Source organism: Hyperolius riggenbachi, chromosome 12 (genome assembly GCF_040937935.1).
Source record: "Hyperolius riggenbachi isolate aHypRig1 chromosome 12, aHypRig1.pri, whole genome shotgun sequence".
In the NCBI taxonomy this organism is placed as follows: domain Eukaryota; kingdom Metazoa; phylum Chordata; class Amphibia; order Anura; family Hyperoliidae; genus Hyperolius; species Hyperolius riggenbachi.
The window spans coordinates 204686033-204705797 of NC_090657.1; the positions used below are offsets into that span (position 1 = coordinate 204686033).

At 42.3% G+C, this 19765-nt stretch overlaps 1 protein-coding gene across 2 annotated transcripts in view; it reads left to right on the forward strand.

Annotated features, from left to right (window-relative positions):
- GLP2R (glucagon like peptide 2 receptor) overlaps window positions 1–19765 on the forward strand; it is a 201580-nt gene that overhangs the window by 5545 nt on the left and 176270 nt on the right. Inside the window, exon 2 of one of the 2 annotated variants that reach the window (XM_068264177.1) lies at window positions 5094–5217. In XM_068264177.1, coding sequence (XP_068120278.1) covers window positions 5158–5217 — 60 coding nt within the window. In that variant the 5' untranslated portion in view covers window positions 5094–5157. Of the gene's footprint in view, window positions 1–5093; window positions 5218–7929; window positions 8145–19765 lie in introns of those variants that run through there. The other variant, XM_068264176.1, reaches the window with a different exon arrangement.

Genomic DNA, 19765 nt, shown 5'->3' on the forward strand with positions numbered 1-19765 from the left:
TTTAAAGCAAATCTGTGAGGTTTCCAAATTAATAAGTGAGATACTATCCTTGAGAGAGAAGAGCTTCTGGATCCTCCGAAGGCTCCCCGCCTCCTTCCACCTTGCTGTTCAGGCGCTGTGTCCTCCCCGAAGCTCGCCGCACTGCACCTGCGCAGTAGCACAGACCAACTCAGGCGTTAGCAGAAAATGCTGAGCCCAAGCAGGCTGCTGTCAATGGTTTGCGGAGGGGCAGTGCTGGAGCGGCCCGTTGGAGGAGGACAGGAGAAGACTCTGGATTATACAGAGGCTCCCCACTATTGATGTGAGTACCCATTTGGTGGACTTTTTTTCCCTACAGGTACACTTTAAGTCACAACCTATTTCCACTCTCAGAACAAATAAATCGGGGTCTTTTACTGAAACAGCATGGAACAATGGTTTTACACAAAAAGTCAGGAGATAAGGTCATTTGGCTAGCTGGGGGGGGGGGGGGGGGGGAGGGAGGGTCGTCTGGCTAACTATACAGGGGGGGGGCATCTTCCTGCCCCTACTAGGGAGTTCATCAGGCTACTTATACTGGGGAGGTTTCACCTGCCTACCTTTACTTGGGGAGGGGGGGGGGGGGTCATCTGCCTACCTATACTGGGAGTCATTTGGCTACCAAAACTGAGGGGAAGGCATCTGGCTACCTACAGCTAGGAGGGAGGTGGTCCTTGGACAGGGGGGGTGACACCAAGAGTTGCCGCAGCGGGTGAAACCAATCTTATTGATGCCTTTGTCTTACACACAGAGGTTCTCAGAACACTTTGATTGGGTATTTGAGGTTTGAAGTAAACACAATGAAAGTTCAGGGTTCTCCCATTAGCAAGATGACCCGGATTCAATAACAACTCTTAATACTGAATCGAAGTCCCCTTTCCTCCTTATTTTCAGGGCCGGATTTCTAGAAAGGCCGCAAAGGCCCGGGCCTTAGGCGGCTGCAGCCCAAAGGGGGCACCTACACATGAAAGAGGGGATGCTGCATATGAAAGAGTAGGCTAAAAATAGGGAGTAACACATGTAAAAGGGAAATGATGCTCTATGAAAGAAAGGGGCTGCTGTACATGGATGATACACATGGAACAGGGGGTTGCACATAGAAAGGGAAGGGTTACTAGTGCACAAGAAAGGGAAGATACAACATACTTGGCCTAGGGGCACAAAAAGTATAAATTCAGTCTTGCTCACTCTTTAACTTTACAAGGGTATGAGGAGGCCAATCGGGACGACCTGCTCTGGAGCTGCTGCGTAGTTCTTACTGCTTGTCCTATAAACCTGATGTAACTTCTTTTTTCTTTGACTTATATATCGAACCCCCCCCCCCCCCCCCCCCCCCCATCCTGTCTTCCTCAGCTGCCAAACTATATTTCCATGTGAAGAGTCGGCATGTTTGCAAATGTCACCGGATGCCAATCTGAAGAATCTATTACCTATCTGCGGCCTGTGATAGATTACCCATCCAGCGACTGTCACCCAGACTCTTTCATTTTTAAGGCAGAATAAAGTAGAAATGGCAAAGCTGTCAAGTAGCGGAGTTGGCTGTGGCAGAGATAATGTGTGTGTCTGGCAGCGGAGACTGGGGGCCGGGAGCCCTCCACAGGAGATGGGAGCGTACAACGTATTTGTTTTACAGAACAAGAGCCATTAACTGCTCTATTTATAAAGCAGTGAATGTTGCTTTACCCTAACATACTCTATGCTCACTGCCAAATACATCACCCTTTTTATGATGTACCTTCTCTCTTGCCGGTCTCCGCCATTATCGCCCTCACCGCCTGTGATGTATGCCGAGAACAATGTATTTCCTTAGATGCAGTTATTTGCTTGCGTTGACGAGGTATGGCTACAGAGATAAGAGGACTGAATGTATAAAACATATTTATTGAAACTTATTTACAAATATCATTTATCCCTTTCAGTATACTCTCCGCCCACATCCATAAATCGATGCATGCAAGGAGGCTGAAGGTCAGTGATGTCAGATCTGTCTCCTTCACAACTTTCGACATCATGCATTAACTTCAAACGTCTCAGTGGAATTGTTATACTTACGGTGCCGGGATCCACCATGGCCTCTCGCTGTCCCAGCATGCTTCCGGAAACGACGCTAATGCCGCACCCCACCTTCGGCCGCGGGCACACTTTAAGGAGGATGTGCTTCCAGAACTAAGATGTAGTCACGGTGGGAGATAGGGCTACAGGACTGGCATGAAGGTCAGGGAGTCCTGGCCAATTAGCGCTCAGTGCTGTTCCATCGTTAGAGCAGCCACGGTGTGTCCCTCACCATTCGTGACTCCTGTCACGTCAGTTCTGTCAAACCAGTCCTGTTACCTGTCAGTCCCGTCATCAGCCAGTCCTGTCCATCCAGACCTCATTCAGTTATGTCACCGGTCAGTCTGGTCATCATTCAGCCCTATCCTTTCACATCAGTCTGGCCTGTCCCTCTAGTCCGCCCTCTTTCCCTTATTGCAAGGTTCACCCTCTTCTGTTCTTTTCATCACTGGTGGGGCAGCGCTGAGGAGTTATGACCTGATAGGCAGCAAAGTAGTCCGTCATCCACTAGAGGCAACAGCCCATTATCCCTTGCGGGGTGCGCTGGTAAAGACCCATGCTCTCTTAGACCCCATGCCCTAGGGGTGCCCGCTCCAATCACTGGTGTTGAGATCAACAGGACCTTGACAGGAATCTTGGCTTTCAGGAACAAACTAAAAAAGAAAATTACATAGTACATCATTGGAAGTGGATGGAGGGAGTTTTTCATGGTTTTTGTTTTCACAAAAAAATGTTTTACAGAGATTACATTGTGAGCAAGGGTGTTGTCCTCATGCATGATCCAGTCACTTGTCTAGAAGTCCATACTTTCTCTTCACAACTGTTTCAAGATTTCTTTGTAGAAGGGTTGTTTAAATGACAAATGTTAAAGCAAGCCTGTAGTGAGAAAATTTCCTTTAGGTTTTCCCATTCCTCTGTCCAGCCCATCATTCCAGCGCTGTTCTCCAGTATAGCTATTTGACCCGTTGGGTACAGGGTATCCCTACTAGGCACGTGACAGTATGGTCCAGGCATGCCCAGTAGGAACCGCTCGTCCTCATAACTACTTGTAGTCATAAGTAGTTACGAAGAAATCTTTGACCCGCTGGGTTGAATAGCTGCACTGGAGGACAGCAGTGGAACGATGAGCTAGATGGAGGGATGGTAAGGATCTTTGCTATCCAGAGCCTTCCTTTTACTAAGGAAAGTGTCATACCTGACGTGAGTTTTAGCCACCTTAAAAAAAATACTTACCCGTGGAGAGGGAAGGCTCTGGATCCCATAGAGCCTTCCCGGTCCTCTCTCTGTGCCCTCAGTCCAACACTGTACCCAGGGCTGTGGAGTCAGAGTTGAGGAGTCAGATGATTTTTGTACCGACTCCACAGCCCTGGCTGTACTCACGTTGGAAGACATTAAACCAACTGGTGAAATACACCTTCGGGAGCCCTCAGAAGGCATCAGAAGCACAGGTGTCTCCAAGTGCTCCCAAAGCCTTCCAAGTTCTCCTGAAGGTGCGTAATTTCAGTGGGGGACAGTGGTGGACCGAACAGACCAGGAAGGCTCTATGGAGTCCAGAGCCTTCCCTCTCCATAGGTGAACATCTAACTATTCCTTTTTTTTGGCTGACTTTAATCTTTTAACTTTAACTTTTTTCTTACACTTAATCTTCTGCATGGTTGTTGTTGGTTCTTTTGATGTTCTATTGATGTGCCTGGACATCCTGGATGTTCATTATCCTCCACCTCTTCTTAATCATCCACTCAAAAGCCTGCGTATGACTCTTCATAAACTTATTTTAATCCTATATAATAAAACCCTACTGTCTCTGCGTCCCGTGTCCCTGTGAGTATCCCATCTGTGCTGTGCGCATGTCCAGGGACACACAGACAGTGAGGGTGAGTGACATGAGCCGCACGGCCAAGGGGCGGGCGGACGAGCTGGCGGGCGTGCACGCGCGACGGGCAGGCGCGGCATGCTCGTGTGCGGCGAGCGCACGCGCAATGAAGACCTAGCCTGTTTTTAAATGGGCTTAGTTCCACTAGTAAGCTATAACTTTACAAAGCAATTAAGTTTAACAAGCTGTTTTATTTTGTTGGATACTTAATGATTGGAGGCACCCAGAGGAACCAGAATAACTAGGACATAGCATTTGTAGGCTTTAATATTGCTAATATAATGCTTATCTCACAGATGATGGAAGTCAGGGAATAACATTGTTTTGCAAATCCATTTTTTATTCCATGTAACTCAAAAGAAAACCACAAGGAAATCAGCAAAATAATAATAAAAATAGCAGGAACCCTGGTATAGTACAGAAGTGTGATCTAATTTTGCTAAGTTGCAATCATCCTGCATGCTTTAATTCTTCTGCGTTTTTATTTGTGTTCCTAGCATCCAGCAAAAACCGCAAAACGTAATTGCAGAAGAATTGCATTGCAATTTTACATTTGCATTTTGAAATACAGGTAGTCCCTGACTTACGAATGCCAGACTTACGAACGACCCTCCAATACGAACGGCATAGATTCTGTGCTTCCAATGGGTACAAGTAAAAAATGTTTTTTTCAAATTGAACTTGTAGTTTTTGAGAAAATCGATTTTAAAAAATTCAAAGAAAAAATGGCTTTTAAACTTGCATAAACAGGTACAGAGGGCTGCGGTGACACAGAGGGGGACACTGGAGGCACAGGGGGGCACAGAGGAGGTACAGGGGACAGAGATGGCACAATGTTCCGACTTAAGAACAGATTCAAGTTAAGAACGAACCTACAGTCTATCTAGTTCGTTAACCTAGGACTACCTGTATAAAACAGCCCTAAAAGTTTTTTATAGACATTTGAATACTGTGTTTTGTGGGTCGTATCCATTTACTTTTTCACCGTCTTTTGACACATTTAATTTAAATTATAATGATATGAATATTTCAATTGTGTTTTTTGCAATGATAGAATGACTTTATACGTGTATATTTAATTATATAATTAATAAGTGTATAATTGTATGTATGTATATGCACCTCACAACATGTCACCAACCTTCTCTAGGCGTATGACCTGAGGAAGTGCGCATGCCCCATGAAACGCGTAAGAGCCAGATACAGAGACCTGAATGGGTGACAGGTGTTCCCTACCAGCGAACATACACGTTGCAAGTGGGCAACCAACTAATGTGAGTCAGATCTTATTATTTTTCTCCACATATTAAACAACAACTACCATTTATCTTGGCAAGGCTTGGTGTACAGAGGCGCCAGAGTAGAATAAAAACGTTTAAAAACCGTCTAAAAGAGGGGGATGTTCAGGTGGACTTACCTCCCTCAAAAATATAAAACTCAATTGAGTCACAATATATCAATACAAAAATATTTTATTGAACTCCACTTAGTGCAACGCGTTTCGCAGGTGTGGTCCTGCTTCATCTGGCAAACAGGATTATAACTCAATGGGTCTAGATGCAGATGTGAGCCAGAGGCAGACAGAGGCGCTCACTTCTGCATCTAGACCCATTGAGTTATACTCCTGTTTGCCTGATGAAGCAGGACCACACCTGCGAAACGCGTTGCACTAAGTGGAGTTCAATAAAATATTTTTGTATTGATATATTGTGACTCAATTGAGTTTTATATTTTTGAGGGAGGTAAGTCCACCTGAACATCCCCCTCTTTTAGACGGTTTTTAAACGTTTTTATTCTACTCTGGCGCCTCTGTACACCAAGCCTTGCTGAAATCTTGAGTCCACCCTCGGTGGAGGGGTGCTACCCCGTTTCCTATCTACAGAGAGCGACATCTTAAAAACCTGAGTGGGGTCAGGTTCTAATACTCCCCACCTGCACTTGAAGTGGTTGCCTATGGGTAACCCATGTTTGTGAGTATATCTAAATATTTTGCTTTTAACCACAACCAACTTAACAATACTACACCATATCGGGCTCTCGATTTCTCTTTGTTCTTCCAAGCATACTATTTATCTTGATTCGCTCTACTGTCATCAAAAAACTCCAAATATTTATTATACTTTTTCACCCTTGTTATCCACTGGCAAATTTACACCTACGGAATAAATTGCCCTCGCAGACTAGATTTTTTCTTCTTCTTCTTCTTCCCATGATAAATGTTGGGCTTTCACTTCATTTTCTGTATTTATGAAGCAAGAAATAATGTAGCCCTATGGAAAATAAAACTAATGGAGAGATGAAAATGTGTACATACAGCTACCAGTGAGGAGAGCATTGAAAAATATATTATTACATCGGCAGCTCAGATTGAGGGAGGATACATACAAATCGCTTATTGTAGCTCAGAACGCAACTTTAGGTTTTAATTTAAACTGTATTATGGAACTTTGTCTCCAAATTGGGATATTTAAAATTTAAATTTTAAAATTGGAATTATGGAATTACCTTTATCCCCCACCCCTTGTTTTTTTTTTCCTCCCCAACCCATCTCCCCACCTTACTCCAGATCTACCGATCCCAGTAGGCAAAACTTTCTCTGTGGGACTCCATGTGGTGGTACACACCCCAACGTCAATAAATCAATGATATAGTATTGTTCCATTTGTTTCTGTGTCTCTTTTTCTTCTTACCCTCTCATTTGGAACCATTTCAGTGTTAACTAGACATTTAGGTTTTAGTGGTTAATTTACTTTGGTGTTATATTCTTGTTCCTGTGTTTTTGTTTTTATTTTTTTGGAGCCTCTATGTATTGGTGGTCAATGAGAAGGAAATAGTTCTGAGTTCATGCAAATTTTTTTAGCTTTAAAATGGATGAACCAAATTCCACCTTGGTATGATTAGATTGGTCCATTATGAATCTGCATATATTTGCATAATTTTGCATCAACCCAGACTATTTGCATGTCATTGACCATCCTTACCTCTATGTACTTGTGCTGTGTTTCTTTTGGGATCTTCTTTGTTAAAGTTCATTGAAAAAGACGGGTACATGCATTTAAAAGGAAAATAAAGAGAAGTTCTGTGTTGGAGAAGAAATAAAAATATACAATGTTGAATGATTTAAAATATTTAAAAAAAATCTCTATATTGGTAAAAAAAAAAAAAAAAAAAAAAATAGGAAATGCAATCAAACATCTACATTGTTGAATAAATAAAAGAAATACAAAAAAATTCTGGTGAAGAAGTAAAAAACGAAATATATATATATATATATATATATATATATATATATATTATACGAACGGTACCCTACTTACAAACCAGGTACATTCCAGGAGATTTTTTGTAAGTTGTATTTGTTGGTAAGTTGAGTCCTGTGTTATCACGTGAATAAATGATTTCCTTTCAAACAACTCTAAAAGGAAACAGTAATGTATGTTTTGTACATGGACATAATTTTGTTTGCATGTATGAAAAATTGTAACTCGGGATGATTGTAAGTATGGGATTGCCAGTATATAAAATAAAAAAAAATAATTAAAAAAAACCCTTGTTCAATTGAACTATCTGTTTCAGATCCACATTTAAATAGACCTAAATTTGTCACATTAGCAGGCCAAGCACAGAAAGATTTACGGTTTGTCTAAAGCAGTGTGGAGGGCTATGACTGGTTCCAGCACATGTCCTACCAGATGCGTAACTCACAAACTTTTCAACTCCTGCTAGGAATCTAGATCTAGCATCTCATTGGATAAGCCAAAAGGCAGAGGGGGGGAAAAGGCGCGCCTTCAGATCAGTGATGTCTGCTGAGCACTTTTCCTAACTTGCCTGGGATGTGCAGACAGTGAGTAGGGAAGAAGAGCAGCCGTGCGTCACCCTGTTCCATACTCACCCACAGATGTTCTGAAATATTTTCTTTCCCTTTTACAACTTGTGTGGAGAGTCCAGGAATGCAGGCGTGCTCTCTGTGTTATTGTACAGTGCCCCAGCCAAGAGAACATCCTTGATGCTTGTAAAAGTGTCATTGCTAATGGACTTTTGTGGAGCAATTCTGGTGTCAGGCTACAGAACTACGTAAAGACGAGCTGTTACAAAAATGGGGGATTTTTCCAAAGGAACAGACAACTGCAGGCCACGCTCAGCAAAGAATGGGTACTCAAAAATTACCCTCATCCTGGTGATTTGGCTTTCTATGGAGCAGGTAAGACCTTAAAAATATATAAATAAAATAGAACTATACATATATATTAAAAAAAATAATCAACTTAAAAGACTCCATTGCTGTTTTTGACTGCTTTTTAAAAATGAAAGTGGATTCCAGTTGGTTTATGATTACCCCATTAACATTGACAGGATGAGCACACATCCTTGCTTGGTGTGACATAAACCAGTCATGTCTGTATAACAGGAAGGCAGATAAGGATACCACTTTAGTATGTAAATCATTAAAGTTACTCTTAGGTAAATGTTTTAAGAATTTTCATGAAACATGAGAAAATATATAGAGAGATATTTATATATGTATCTATGCTCATCACTATTTTTTACTCTATATACAGCACTACGGACGATGTTGGCACAATATAAATATATACATCCTGTATATACAGTATATATATCTATATATATATATATATATATATATAAATATAAATATATATATACCGCATTTTGCTAATATGGCATTATTATCGAAAGTAATTGCCCTGAAAAAAATGTCGTTTGTTCATCTGTGTGTTCTTATCAATAATTTTATTATCATTGATTTATATAGTGGAATCATCTTCCATAGTGCTGTACACAGTAAAAAACAAAAAATACATTACATAAAAAATACAGACATTGCTACATAATACAGAGGTTATAGACATAATGGTAAATGTCGCAGTGACCAACACAATGCTTCTAACAACAATTAAGCGTTTGCACTTATTTTTTTTCTATTAAAGAATTGATTCATGTTTTTATACAGTAGATGGGAAGATGTATTGGTTATATATTTATATGAATACATGTACCAACCTTTAATAAAGATCTGTCTGTCTGTAAGCCACTGAAGGACATACGTGATCAGACATCCCAGCCTGGATTTGGTCAAATATTTTTGCTTTTTTATGCAGTAGTTTGCAAACCCTCAGGAGAACCACGTTGGCCCATAGTCGGAATTTTTGAAACAAAAAATGATCTGCTGTGTGAGTGTTGTAGGCCCTTGCAGCTCCTGCATTGTGGACTGTCTGTTCAACATTGTCTTGGATGAAATAAAATAAAATTTCCTCCAAGTCTTCTCCAACCTTAGAGAATCAGACCCACTGGCCCATAAAATTATTATATACTATTAACTTTTCTCTTGAGTTTTCCCCATTGAGATTTTTCAAACCTTATTAATAAAATATGTTTGAAGCTCCCAGCCTGCAAGAAATTACTCAACATACGTTTGATTTTACTTTTTTACCTTCATTTTAACACTTTTTCAATTGCTAAGTGCTGAAGTTATTTTTTTAGGTAAGTTGAAAAATTATCCCCCAAAGGAAAAAAAATTAGGAGAAAAGTTAAGGGCAATAGTCTGTTAGGTGGCGACCATCAATTGGGTCATAACAGCACGTACTCAGGGCTGCTGAAAAGTTAGTGAATTGAGGATGGGTAGTACTGTGGTGTAGTGGTTAGCACTCTCACCTTGCAACGCTGGGTCCCGGTTCATATCTCAGGCAGGGCACTATTTGCACGGAGTTTGTATGTTCTACCCATGTCTGTTTGGGTTTCCTCTAGGCACTCTGGTTTCCTTCCACACCCCAAAAACATAGATAAGTTAATTGGCTTCCCACTAAACTAGACTATGCTACATACGCTACACAGTACATACATAGACATATGACTATGGTAGGGATATGTCTTTAGTATGTAAGTATAAGGATACCACTTTAGTATGTAAATCATTAAAGATCACTCCTTACATGTCAGAATAGCCAATCATCTGCTGGTTTACAGTGTGCCTATAGCCTATTCATTTTACAGAGCTATACTAATCCAATGTGCAGACAGCTGCTTCAGGCTAAACTGACCTTCACCATTATTATTATAATTATTTAGTATTTATATAGCGCCGACATATTACGCAACACTGTACAGAGTACATAGTCTGGTCACTAACTGTCCCTCAGAAGGGCTCACAATATAATCCCTTCCATAGTCATATGTCTATGTATGTATCATAGTATAGGGCCAATTTAGGGGGAAGCCTATTAACTTATCTATGGTAGGGATTATGCTAGGCATACACGGCAAGTTTTTTTCCTTATCGATCAAGCTGCTGATGGCTCGATTGATAATATCTGACAGGTCCGATGACCCGCCGGATAGATTCCCCGCTCGATCCCCGCGGGCGGACAATAGCGGGGAATCGAGCAGCTGATAAGGAGCGCCGGCGGGGACGAGCGGGGATCAATGCGTGCGGATGAGCGGGGACGCGCCGGCATCGAGCCGCTGGCATTATCGCGCCGTGTATCCCAGCATCAGACTGTGAGCCCCTCTGAGGTACAGCTAGTGACAAGACAATATACTCTGTACTGCACAGCGATAGATGTCAGTGCTATATAAATACTAAATGATAATAAATTGTGCAAAAGGACCCTAGGAGATCAGGCTGTGTGTATATGTAAAATATATACAGTGAAGCGTGCATATTGTATACTGATACTGAGGATTATATATTATCGTATGTTTTACAATATGAATAGGCTTAACTCACAGGGAACCAAAACTGCAAAGATTTTGTAGAGATTAAAAGCCACCTTTACTAAAAAATAAAATAACTCCACTAAATATAAATTTGCTTTTATAATGCAGAAGATATTTGCAATTATTCAGTGTTATGTGAGCGAGAAGGAACTCCCAGAATGCATCACTTCTGCTTGGTGAGTGAATGTGCAGATCACTCCTTACATGTCAGAATAGCCAATCATCTGCTGGTTTACAGTGTGCCTATAGCCTATTCATTTTACAGAGCTATACTAATCCAATGTGCAGACAGCTGCTTCAGGCTAAACTGACCTTCACCATTATTATTATAATTATTTAGTATTTATATAGCGCCGACATATTACGCAACACTGTACAGAGTACATAGTCTGGTCACTAACTGTCCCTCAGAAGGGCTCACAATATAATCCCTTCCATAGTCATATGTCTATGTATGTATCATAGTATAGGGCCAATTTAGGGGAAGCCTATTAACTTATCTGCATGTTTTTAGGATGTGGGTGGAAACCAGAGTGCCTGGAGGAAACTCACACAGACACAGGGAGAACATACAAACTCCGTGCAGATAGAGCTCTAGCTGGGATTTGAACCGGGGACCCAGCGCTGCAAGCCGGGAGCGCTAACCGATACGCGTGCTGCCCACATCATCAGTGTAAGGTGTGGATTAATATGGCTCTGTGGGTAGGATTTAGGAAATGGAGTCTTGCAGACCTATAAGAGTACCTAGTTAGTCTTGCAGAACCATAACCGCTAGTATTTATAAAGGTCTGAAGGGGACCCAAAGTCCCTCTACTGAAAATATAATTTTGTCTTCTTTAAAAAAAAAGGTATTTGCAATTATTTTGCTCTGAGTGGAGCCTCATGGGAGTTCCTGTTTGCTCATGTAAAGCTGATTAGTTGCAAATACCTTCTGTTTTAAGAAGGCAATTAGGGGCGTAGCAATAGGGGTTGCAGAGGTTGCAACTGCATCGGGGCCTTTGGGCCAGAGGGGCCCCGTAGGGCCCTCCCTGAACTTCAGTATTAGCTCTCTATTGGTCCTGTGCTCATAATAATCACTTCTATAGATACTTTGAATAGTAGTAATCATTAACAAACTGTTTCCCATCCCTTCCTTGCACCTCTGACTCTGTAGTTGCCATTGGCAGGTTTTGGTGCGCCGTATCAATTGTTATGTATAGAGTGCTTGGGGGGGCCCCAATGTAAAACTTGCATCGGGGCCCACAGCTCCTTAGCTACGCCACTGAAGGCAAATTTACAGCACACCTGTGTGAGAAGGATATGGAGGCCATTGATTTCCTTTCAAGCAATACCAGTTGCCTGGTTATCCTTCTGCTCCTCTGCCTCTAATGCTTTTAGCCATAGACCCTGAACAAGCATGCAGCATACAAGATCTGACTGGCTCCATATCCCTCTCACTTCAGGTGTGATATACATTTATCATCATCCCTCCCAGCTTTCTGAGATAAGAAAGAGGGACACCTTAAAGTGTACCCGAGGTGGATCTTCGGGGGTCAGATGGAACACAGAGGCATGCTCTCTGCCTAATGACTTGCCTCTGTGTCCCGACACCACCGCTCTCTGCCCTCCCACCGCCGCGCTATAGCCCCTCGAGTTTTTTTGAGCCCACCTCGGGCTCTCTTTAAGACATGCCCGCGCCACACCTCCAGATACGCCCCTGCCACACCCATAGTCATGCATACCACAAATAATCCATATGCAAAATATGTCATATTAAAATTTAAACCACACCGTTCCTTTATATCATCATTAGCGTTCCTTTGTATAAATATTTGGTGATAAAGAATGCGTCAATTTAACCACTCCCGGACTGCGCTAGTTGAAATTGATGTTCTGCTGGTGACTGCGCGGCCCTGACAGGATGTAGATTTCAATATCGCCACTACCTGTTACCGCTGATTGCGCCTCTCTGCCCCCGCTGCAGCCCACTCGCCCTGCGAGCTGGTCAGGAGCCGTTTTCATTGGTTCCTGACCGCGTGATCATTGTGAGCCAATCAATGGACAGTGTCAGGAGCCAATGAAAGTGGCTCCTGACTGGCGCACAGAGCTCTGCCGTCCTAGCGACGGCAGAGAGAGGGACCTGCAGAGATGGGAGAGCGGCGTGATTGGAGGGAGCGGCGGGTCTGTGCAGCGGTTCGTCGGTAAGCTCCATCTTGTGGTAGCAGCAGTCTCTGGTCCTGAAGGTTGCCAGAGACTCAGGACCAGAGGCTGCTGGTACGGAGCAAGTTAAAGGATGGGAGTAAAATTTAAAGTCGATTAAACACATTTTAAGTAGAAGAATACAAATATTCGTATAGATCTTTACATCAGTCCTGAAAGAGGGCTGAATAAGGAAGAAAGAGGGACAAAGGAATTTGGTTTCCAAAGAGGGACTGTCCTTCCAAAAAGACGGGCAGTTGGGAGCTATGATTTATCATCTATAATAGATAATTATTGTGCTGTAATTCTTATTATTGTGCTGTACTTCTTAATATAATGTTGTGCTGTAATTCACAATACAGTGCTGTCAGTATCAATCATTATTTTCATGTTATTGCATCACTGCCTTCATTTTTTTCTGTAAAAAAATGGGTTATTTTTGGCTGAAACAATTTAAGAGACATTAATGTTGATTAGCAGGTTCAGCACTTCATGTGAGGTGACTGATCACTTCTGCAGGCATCATGCGCACGCTCGCCCCAGCAAGGCGTAAAGTATTGGGGATTTGCAAACCGGTGAAGGGAAAGGGATTTGTTTGAGTAAGATGAAAAATCGCCCCCTGACATCTCGCATATGGAAAATCTCCCATGCTCTGGGCCTGAATGTTTCTGCAAGCTTTCTAAGTGTTTTTCTGCGTAGCTGGAAGCTTTCTGCAGATGTGGGATTGGCAACTAATGCTGGGGATATTAGTGAGTAAAAACAGTGCAAAATGAAGGTACGCAAACCATCCAATCAGAAGTCATTGTTGTGTCTGCAGAAATCTGATTGGGCGGTTTGTAGTGTTGCTCGATGAAATTTGCTAATGGACATTTTGCAGCAAAAACATCAGTTACACCTGCAAGAGAAATTTTGCAAAATTCAGTAATACTTTCACCATGTGCCCGCATTTTATTTTTTAATATACCCTGTCACTTTAAACTCCAATTAAATCCAAGTTTGAACAAGGCAATCAGGATGATAAGTAAACAAAAAAATAATAATTCCAGTATTTGTATAGCACTTTTGTCCCTTTGGACTCAAAACGTTTGCAAGGCAGCCACTAGAGTGCACTCAGTAGGCAGTAGCACAGTTACAGAGTCTCGACCAAGAACTCCTTACTGAATAGGTGCTGGCTTACTGATAAAGCTATGCTTAGAAGCAAAGTGGTCAACAGAGTACCTGCTTCATGGACCAGATGTGCTTACCACTGCTGTAGAGGGTTTTCTCCTCACTGGATTCAGCTTGTGGATAACTCAATCAGGTGTGCCCTTGTGATTCCCATGTAGGAACAACAGATGCCGGACTACATGTCCCAACTTATGATTCACAGGAAGTAGGTGGTAAGCAGTTGCAAAACCTCAATCAGCTAACAGGAAGCTATCCAGGCAACAGAGTCCTGAAGCTTGTATGGATAGGTGCACAGCTGCAGACAAGCAGAGCTGCACAATGTTTTTATTTTTTAATTTTTAATTTAAAATGTTCATTTCCAAAGTAGACATGGTTTCTTTGAGACTTTGCATTATTCAGTTTTGGTCTAATTAGGGATTCCATTTTGGAAGTTAGGATAAATAACTAACGTAAAATAAACTACAAAATCAATATTGTGCATTGTAAACAAAATATTTAAATACTGAATAACATACTGCAGTGTGGCATAAGATAGTCAGTTTTTGTCTGTGGCCCCTCTAATGCCGGGAATACACGATACGTTTTCCGCGTCATATTCCGCATTTGATCTATAAATTCCAACATGTCCGATTCTCCGGTCGATTCTATTCCGCTCGATTTCTCATAGAAGTGAATGGAAAAAAGATAAGAAAAATAAGCGAGGAATCGCATGGCTAATAGATCGAATGCGGAAAACATATCGTGTATTCCAATTATAACACAGATTAGTATCCTGCAATGTCCTTCATAGCTTAAAGAGAACCTCCAGACTAAAAATCTACTCAGCAGCACTGAAAAGGCTTGGTGTTTCTTTAACAGGATCAGAACTTTGTTTTTCTTACCAAAGCATCATTTTTAGCTGCACAGAAGAAATCTGCCCGGGCATTTTTCCCCTAATGCTGTGCAAAGCATGATGGTATTTCTGATGCTTGTTGTTCTCCTGCTGTTTTGGTGCAAATTTTTAATTTAAATTTTGAATTTGAGATTTGAAGCCCAGTGCGCGCAGGACAGTCGGAACATGCTCCCTGTCACCTCCTTTCAACCAAAAAGACAGATGCCACCATGAAATCACAAACATTTGCCTGTTCTTTTAAAACCGGGTGGGTAAGAGATTATATTACCTATCTATTTTAATTAACATAACTAATGTAACTTAATGACAATATGTTTATTTAGGCTGAAGTTCCCCTTTAATGAAATATAATTCGTTTTGCCTCATGGGGAGTCTGTTGCTTTCAATTCATGCCATCAGAATATTTAAAGCACAGCTCAACTGAGAAGAATATGGAGACATATTTATTTATCTTTAAACAGTGCAGAATGCCTGTCTGTCCTGCTGGCCTAATCACTCATCAAAACCCACACACAGAGATTTTGCTAGCGTTTTGACCTTACTGCACACTGTAAAACATTAGGACCAATCAGAATTAAAAATGCTAATCGTTACACAATCGCTGGCAAAAACCTTACACTTTTTAAAATTGCTACCAACAACGCTCGTGATATCGCTTACAAAACGTTCATACAAAACGATTGCGATTAGCGATAGCGTTTTGTAGTGGGTTCCAGGCCTTAGTGTGGTTTGCCTTCTTACAACAGAAGGTATTTGGATAATTCAGCTTTAAAGAGACTCTGAAGCGAGAATAAATCTCACTTCAGAGCTCATAGTTAGCAGGGGCATGTGTGCCCCTGCTAAAACGCCGCTATCCCGCGGCTAAACGGGGGTCCCTTCACCCCCAAACCCACCGCCGCAAAACTTGGTCGTGAATTTTTTTCTTCCTGGAGGCAGGGCTAACGGCTGCAGCCTTGCCTCTAGTCGCGTCTATCAGACGCGCATCGCCTACCTCTTCCCTGCCCCTCTCAGTGAAGGAAGACTGAGAGGGGCGGGGGAGAGGCGGAGGTACGCGTCTGATAGACGCGCATGAGGCAGGGCTGCGGCCGTTAGCCCTGCCCCAATGCGGAAGCGCTCCCCAGCTGCACGGAGGGGATTTGGGGGTGAAGGGACCCCCGTTAAGCCGCGGGATAGCGGCGTTTTAGCAGGGGCACACATGCCCCTGCTATCTATGAGGTCTGAAGCGAGATTTATTCTCGCCTCAGGCTCTCTTTAAGTAAGCTACTGTGGTTACCCACAATGCATCGCTACTGATTATGCAAATGATCTCCAAATGCTCCTGAAGCCAAGCTTACATCCAGAACCGCTGGTGTGTAGCAAGCCTATAGTTTATACAATTTACAGAGCCACGTTAATCCCACATGCAGACAGCCTGTGTCTGACTGCTGGTCCTCCTCAGTGCCTGACAGGGATTGATGATCGTAATCAGCTAATTATGATTATGCAAAATTCTGTGTAAATTTGCGCATTTGTGCCTGTACATAATTGCAACTTGCTAATTCAATTGATTTTGTATAATCATTCGTAATTTCACATGAACTTTCACGTAATTGTCGTGTCATTTCATGCTAAATTTGTCAGTGAATAGCAAAGCCCCGATATAAGCTATTATGACCAGAATTGCTACATATGTTAAGAAAAATAGTAGGTACAAGTCAAAAACAATTTTTTCAAAAAGACCTTGTGTTTTTTGAGAAAAAGGGTTTTAAAAATGCAAAGAAAAATGTTTTTTAAACAGTTTAAAAAACTTTTTCTATGCATTTTTAAAATCGATTTTCTCTAAAAATTACAAGGTCTTTTTGAAAAAGTTAGTTCAAAATTACGTGAAAATTGTGCAAAAAAATTACGCATGATTACAATGACTGTATTTTTTGTACTATAAGATTCACTTTTTGTCCCCCAAAAGGCACAGACTAACCAGCAAGCTCATGGTGACCCAGAACTCATTAGAGTATGTAAGGAACTACAATGGTCCTAAAAGCCCCCTTACTAAAATGCTATGGAAAACAAAAGTTTGCTTTCTTATAACAGAAAGAATTTGCAATAATTCAGGTTGGAGTGAGCTTGAGATGTCTCCCAGTGCATCACTGCTGAATATATGCAAATTAACCATTGTTACCCTTAGAAGCTAAACACACCTCCAGAACCGCTGGAATGCAATGATGTGTCAGCTTGTAATTAGTGCAGAGCCATAATAATCCAACATGCATACAGACTTTCGGAATCCGAAACAGCAGAAAGGGGCATAGAGGCGGACACAAAAAGGACAGAGGTGGACACAAGGGGGACACTGGAAGACATGGGACAGAGGAGGACACAAGGAGACACAAGAGGTTCAAGTGGGCATGAGGTACAAAAAGGGCATAATCCGCAAAATTATCCTTCACCATGGATGCACCAGGTTTTGTATATATATTTTTTCCCTGGTTGTTGTCCTCTACACCTGGGTGCGTCTTATGGTCCGTAGCGTCTTATAGTCCGAAAAATACGGTACATACGAAATGAATTACGATTTTTACCCGAAATTTCACAATACTATTACGTTGCGTAATTGCAAATTACGATGCATTATTACACATAGGCGTAGTACCTGCATAGTTCCTGCTCATCACTACTTGATATGGCTCTATGGGATAGGGCTTGGGCCAGAACAGAATACCCAAAGAGCCAAAACTTCTGACAGTCTTAGTAAAACAACTGACGCATATATAGCCACTTTTATATGAGTGCTGCACCACTTAGCAGGAAGCACAGCCTTCATAGGCAATGAGCAGTAATGGCTGCCACATGCATATGTAATTGCAGTGCTGACTTTAGTGCCTGTTGTTGCACAGCAGTGATGTCAGGTTTAATGGTCCAGCTAACGGCTTATTGTTCTTCAGTGAATTCTGCAGGTCATACTTTGCTGCACTCACTTACAGTATGTTAGTACCAGCTGACCAGCCCCTGCTGACTTCAAAAGTGACTCGCGGTTTGTGATATGATGGATGTCAATACGCCCCCTTCTGTCTGGCCATGTGATGGCTTCTCCTGTAGCAATAGCAATCTGGAAATGATTATGGAAAATGGATGTGTCTGCAGGTCAGACCTGTCCAGCTGTACAATGATTTATCCTAGCGGCAGAAACTCTAGAAATATAGCGATTATGTGGCTGTCTAAAGCCTGACTGCATATATAGGCAAACTGTACAGTAGATGCAATGGATTTATTCCAGTATATTAGTGCACGGTTCTGATAGAATGGTGGGGGTGGGAACCTTGGAAGTCACCAATATCATCCGAAGCAGCCCTAGTTCCAACATACCAGTCTTTAGTAGCATGCAGGTCTTGTTTCTTAGATCTCAGCAATGTATCAAACCGCCGTACACTTGCTAGACTCTCACTAGAGGCCTTGGATGTGAACCCTGTAGCGTGGCACTAGGCTTAAAGTAAACCTAAAGCAACCAGGAAAAAATAATGAGGCACTTATCTGTGTAGAGGGAAGGCTCTGGATCCCATAGAGCCTTTCCAGTCCTCTATCCGTCCCCTTGTTCCACTGCCAGGTCCCGGTAAATGTCTTTGGCTAGCCTAGTCAAATACTTCTTTGGCACTCCTTGGGCTGCCTTCGAAAGTAGGCTGAAATCAATTTAAATTATGGATTGCTCTGGACGGCAAACCTCGCTGGAAAGGGGGCAGGGTGGTCACAGCTGTACATCGATGGCCGGCTGAAAGCCCTCTCACAGATCTCCCCCCAGGTTTAGTAGTGGTCCTCATGGCCCCATTTCGATGTAGAGTACTCGCACCAGGGTTCCAGGTGTCTTTCTATCTCCATCCCTGTGGCATCTCTGTCCTTGGGACTTGGCGGGCATGTTGCATGAGTATGTATAGGCCGGCAGGTCACAAAGAACAGGTGTCCACGGGGATGGAGACAGAAAGAGGAAGGCGGGAGCACACCGGCCAGACTGGTGAGTGAGCTCCCCTGTGACTGCGAGTACTCCAGGAGAGCACTATGGTTCTGATCCAGTTCTGTATGATGCCTGAAGAGGAAACTTAACGTTTTTTTCATTTGCCACTTAACGTTTTTTTTCATTTGAGTTTTTTTCATTTGCCACTGTTATTGGCCCGAGAAAGCGGGCTTAGACCCGTGAAACGCGTTGCCTGTGCTTAATAAAAAAATCTTTTGTTGTTACAAAGATTTTGTTATTTGAGGTAAGCTACCTTCCTTTCTTTAGTTTTTATTTGTTTTTAAAGAATTTTATACACACCAGGACGCCTCTTTTACCAACATTGTGCTTATATACCCCCCCGACATATCCTGTTGGAGGTGTTCAGACAGACTGCATGTGGTTCACACCACAGGGAACAACTGTCGATTTTCCTAAGGGCCCTTTTCCACTACAAAGCTGAATCGCAAAATCGCAAATCACTAGTGATTTTTAAATCGCTAGGGTTGCTACTTTATCATAGAAATCATGAGAAGTATTTTCCACTATAGTGATTCGATTTGAAAATCGCAATCGCTTTCTGGAGCGATTTTAAGAGGGATAATGCAATGCAAATGAAAAATCGCTATCGCATAACAAAATAATGAAAAGTCGCAATCGCTGGCGTTTGTGATTGCGATTGCTAGTGGAAAAGGACCCTAAGAGAGCGACCACCAACAGGTCCGGCTGGACCACTCCGAGTGGAGTCGGGTTTATGGTCTCCACCTGCTTCTTGCGGTTGGTTGCCCTTCTGCAACCCGTCTTTGTGAGTAGTTTTCATTATACCACTTATAGACTTTATACTAAAACGTATTACGCTATTGGGCTCCCGTCCTTTTTGTGTTTCCTG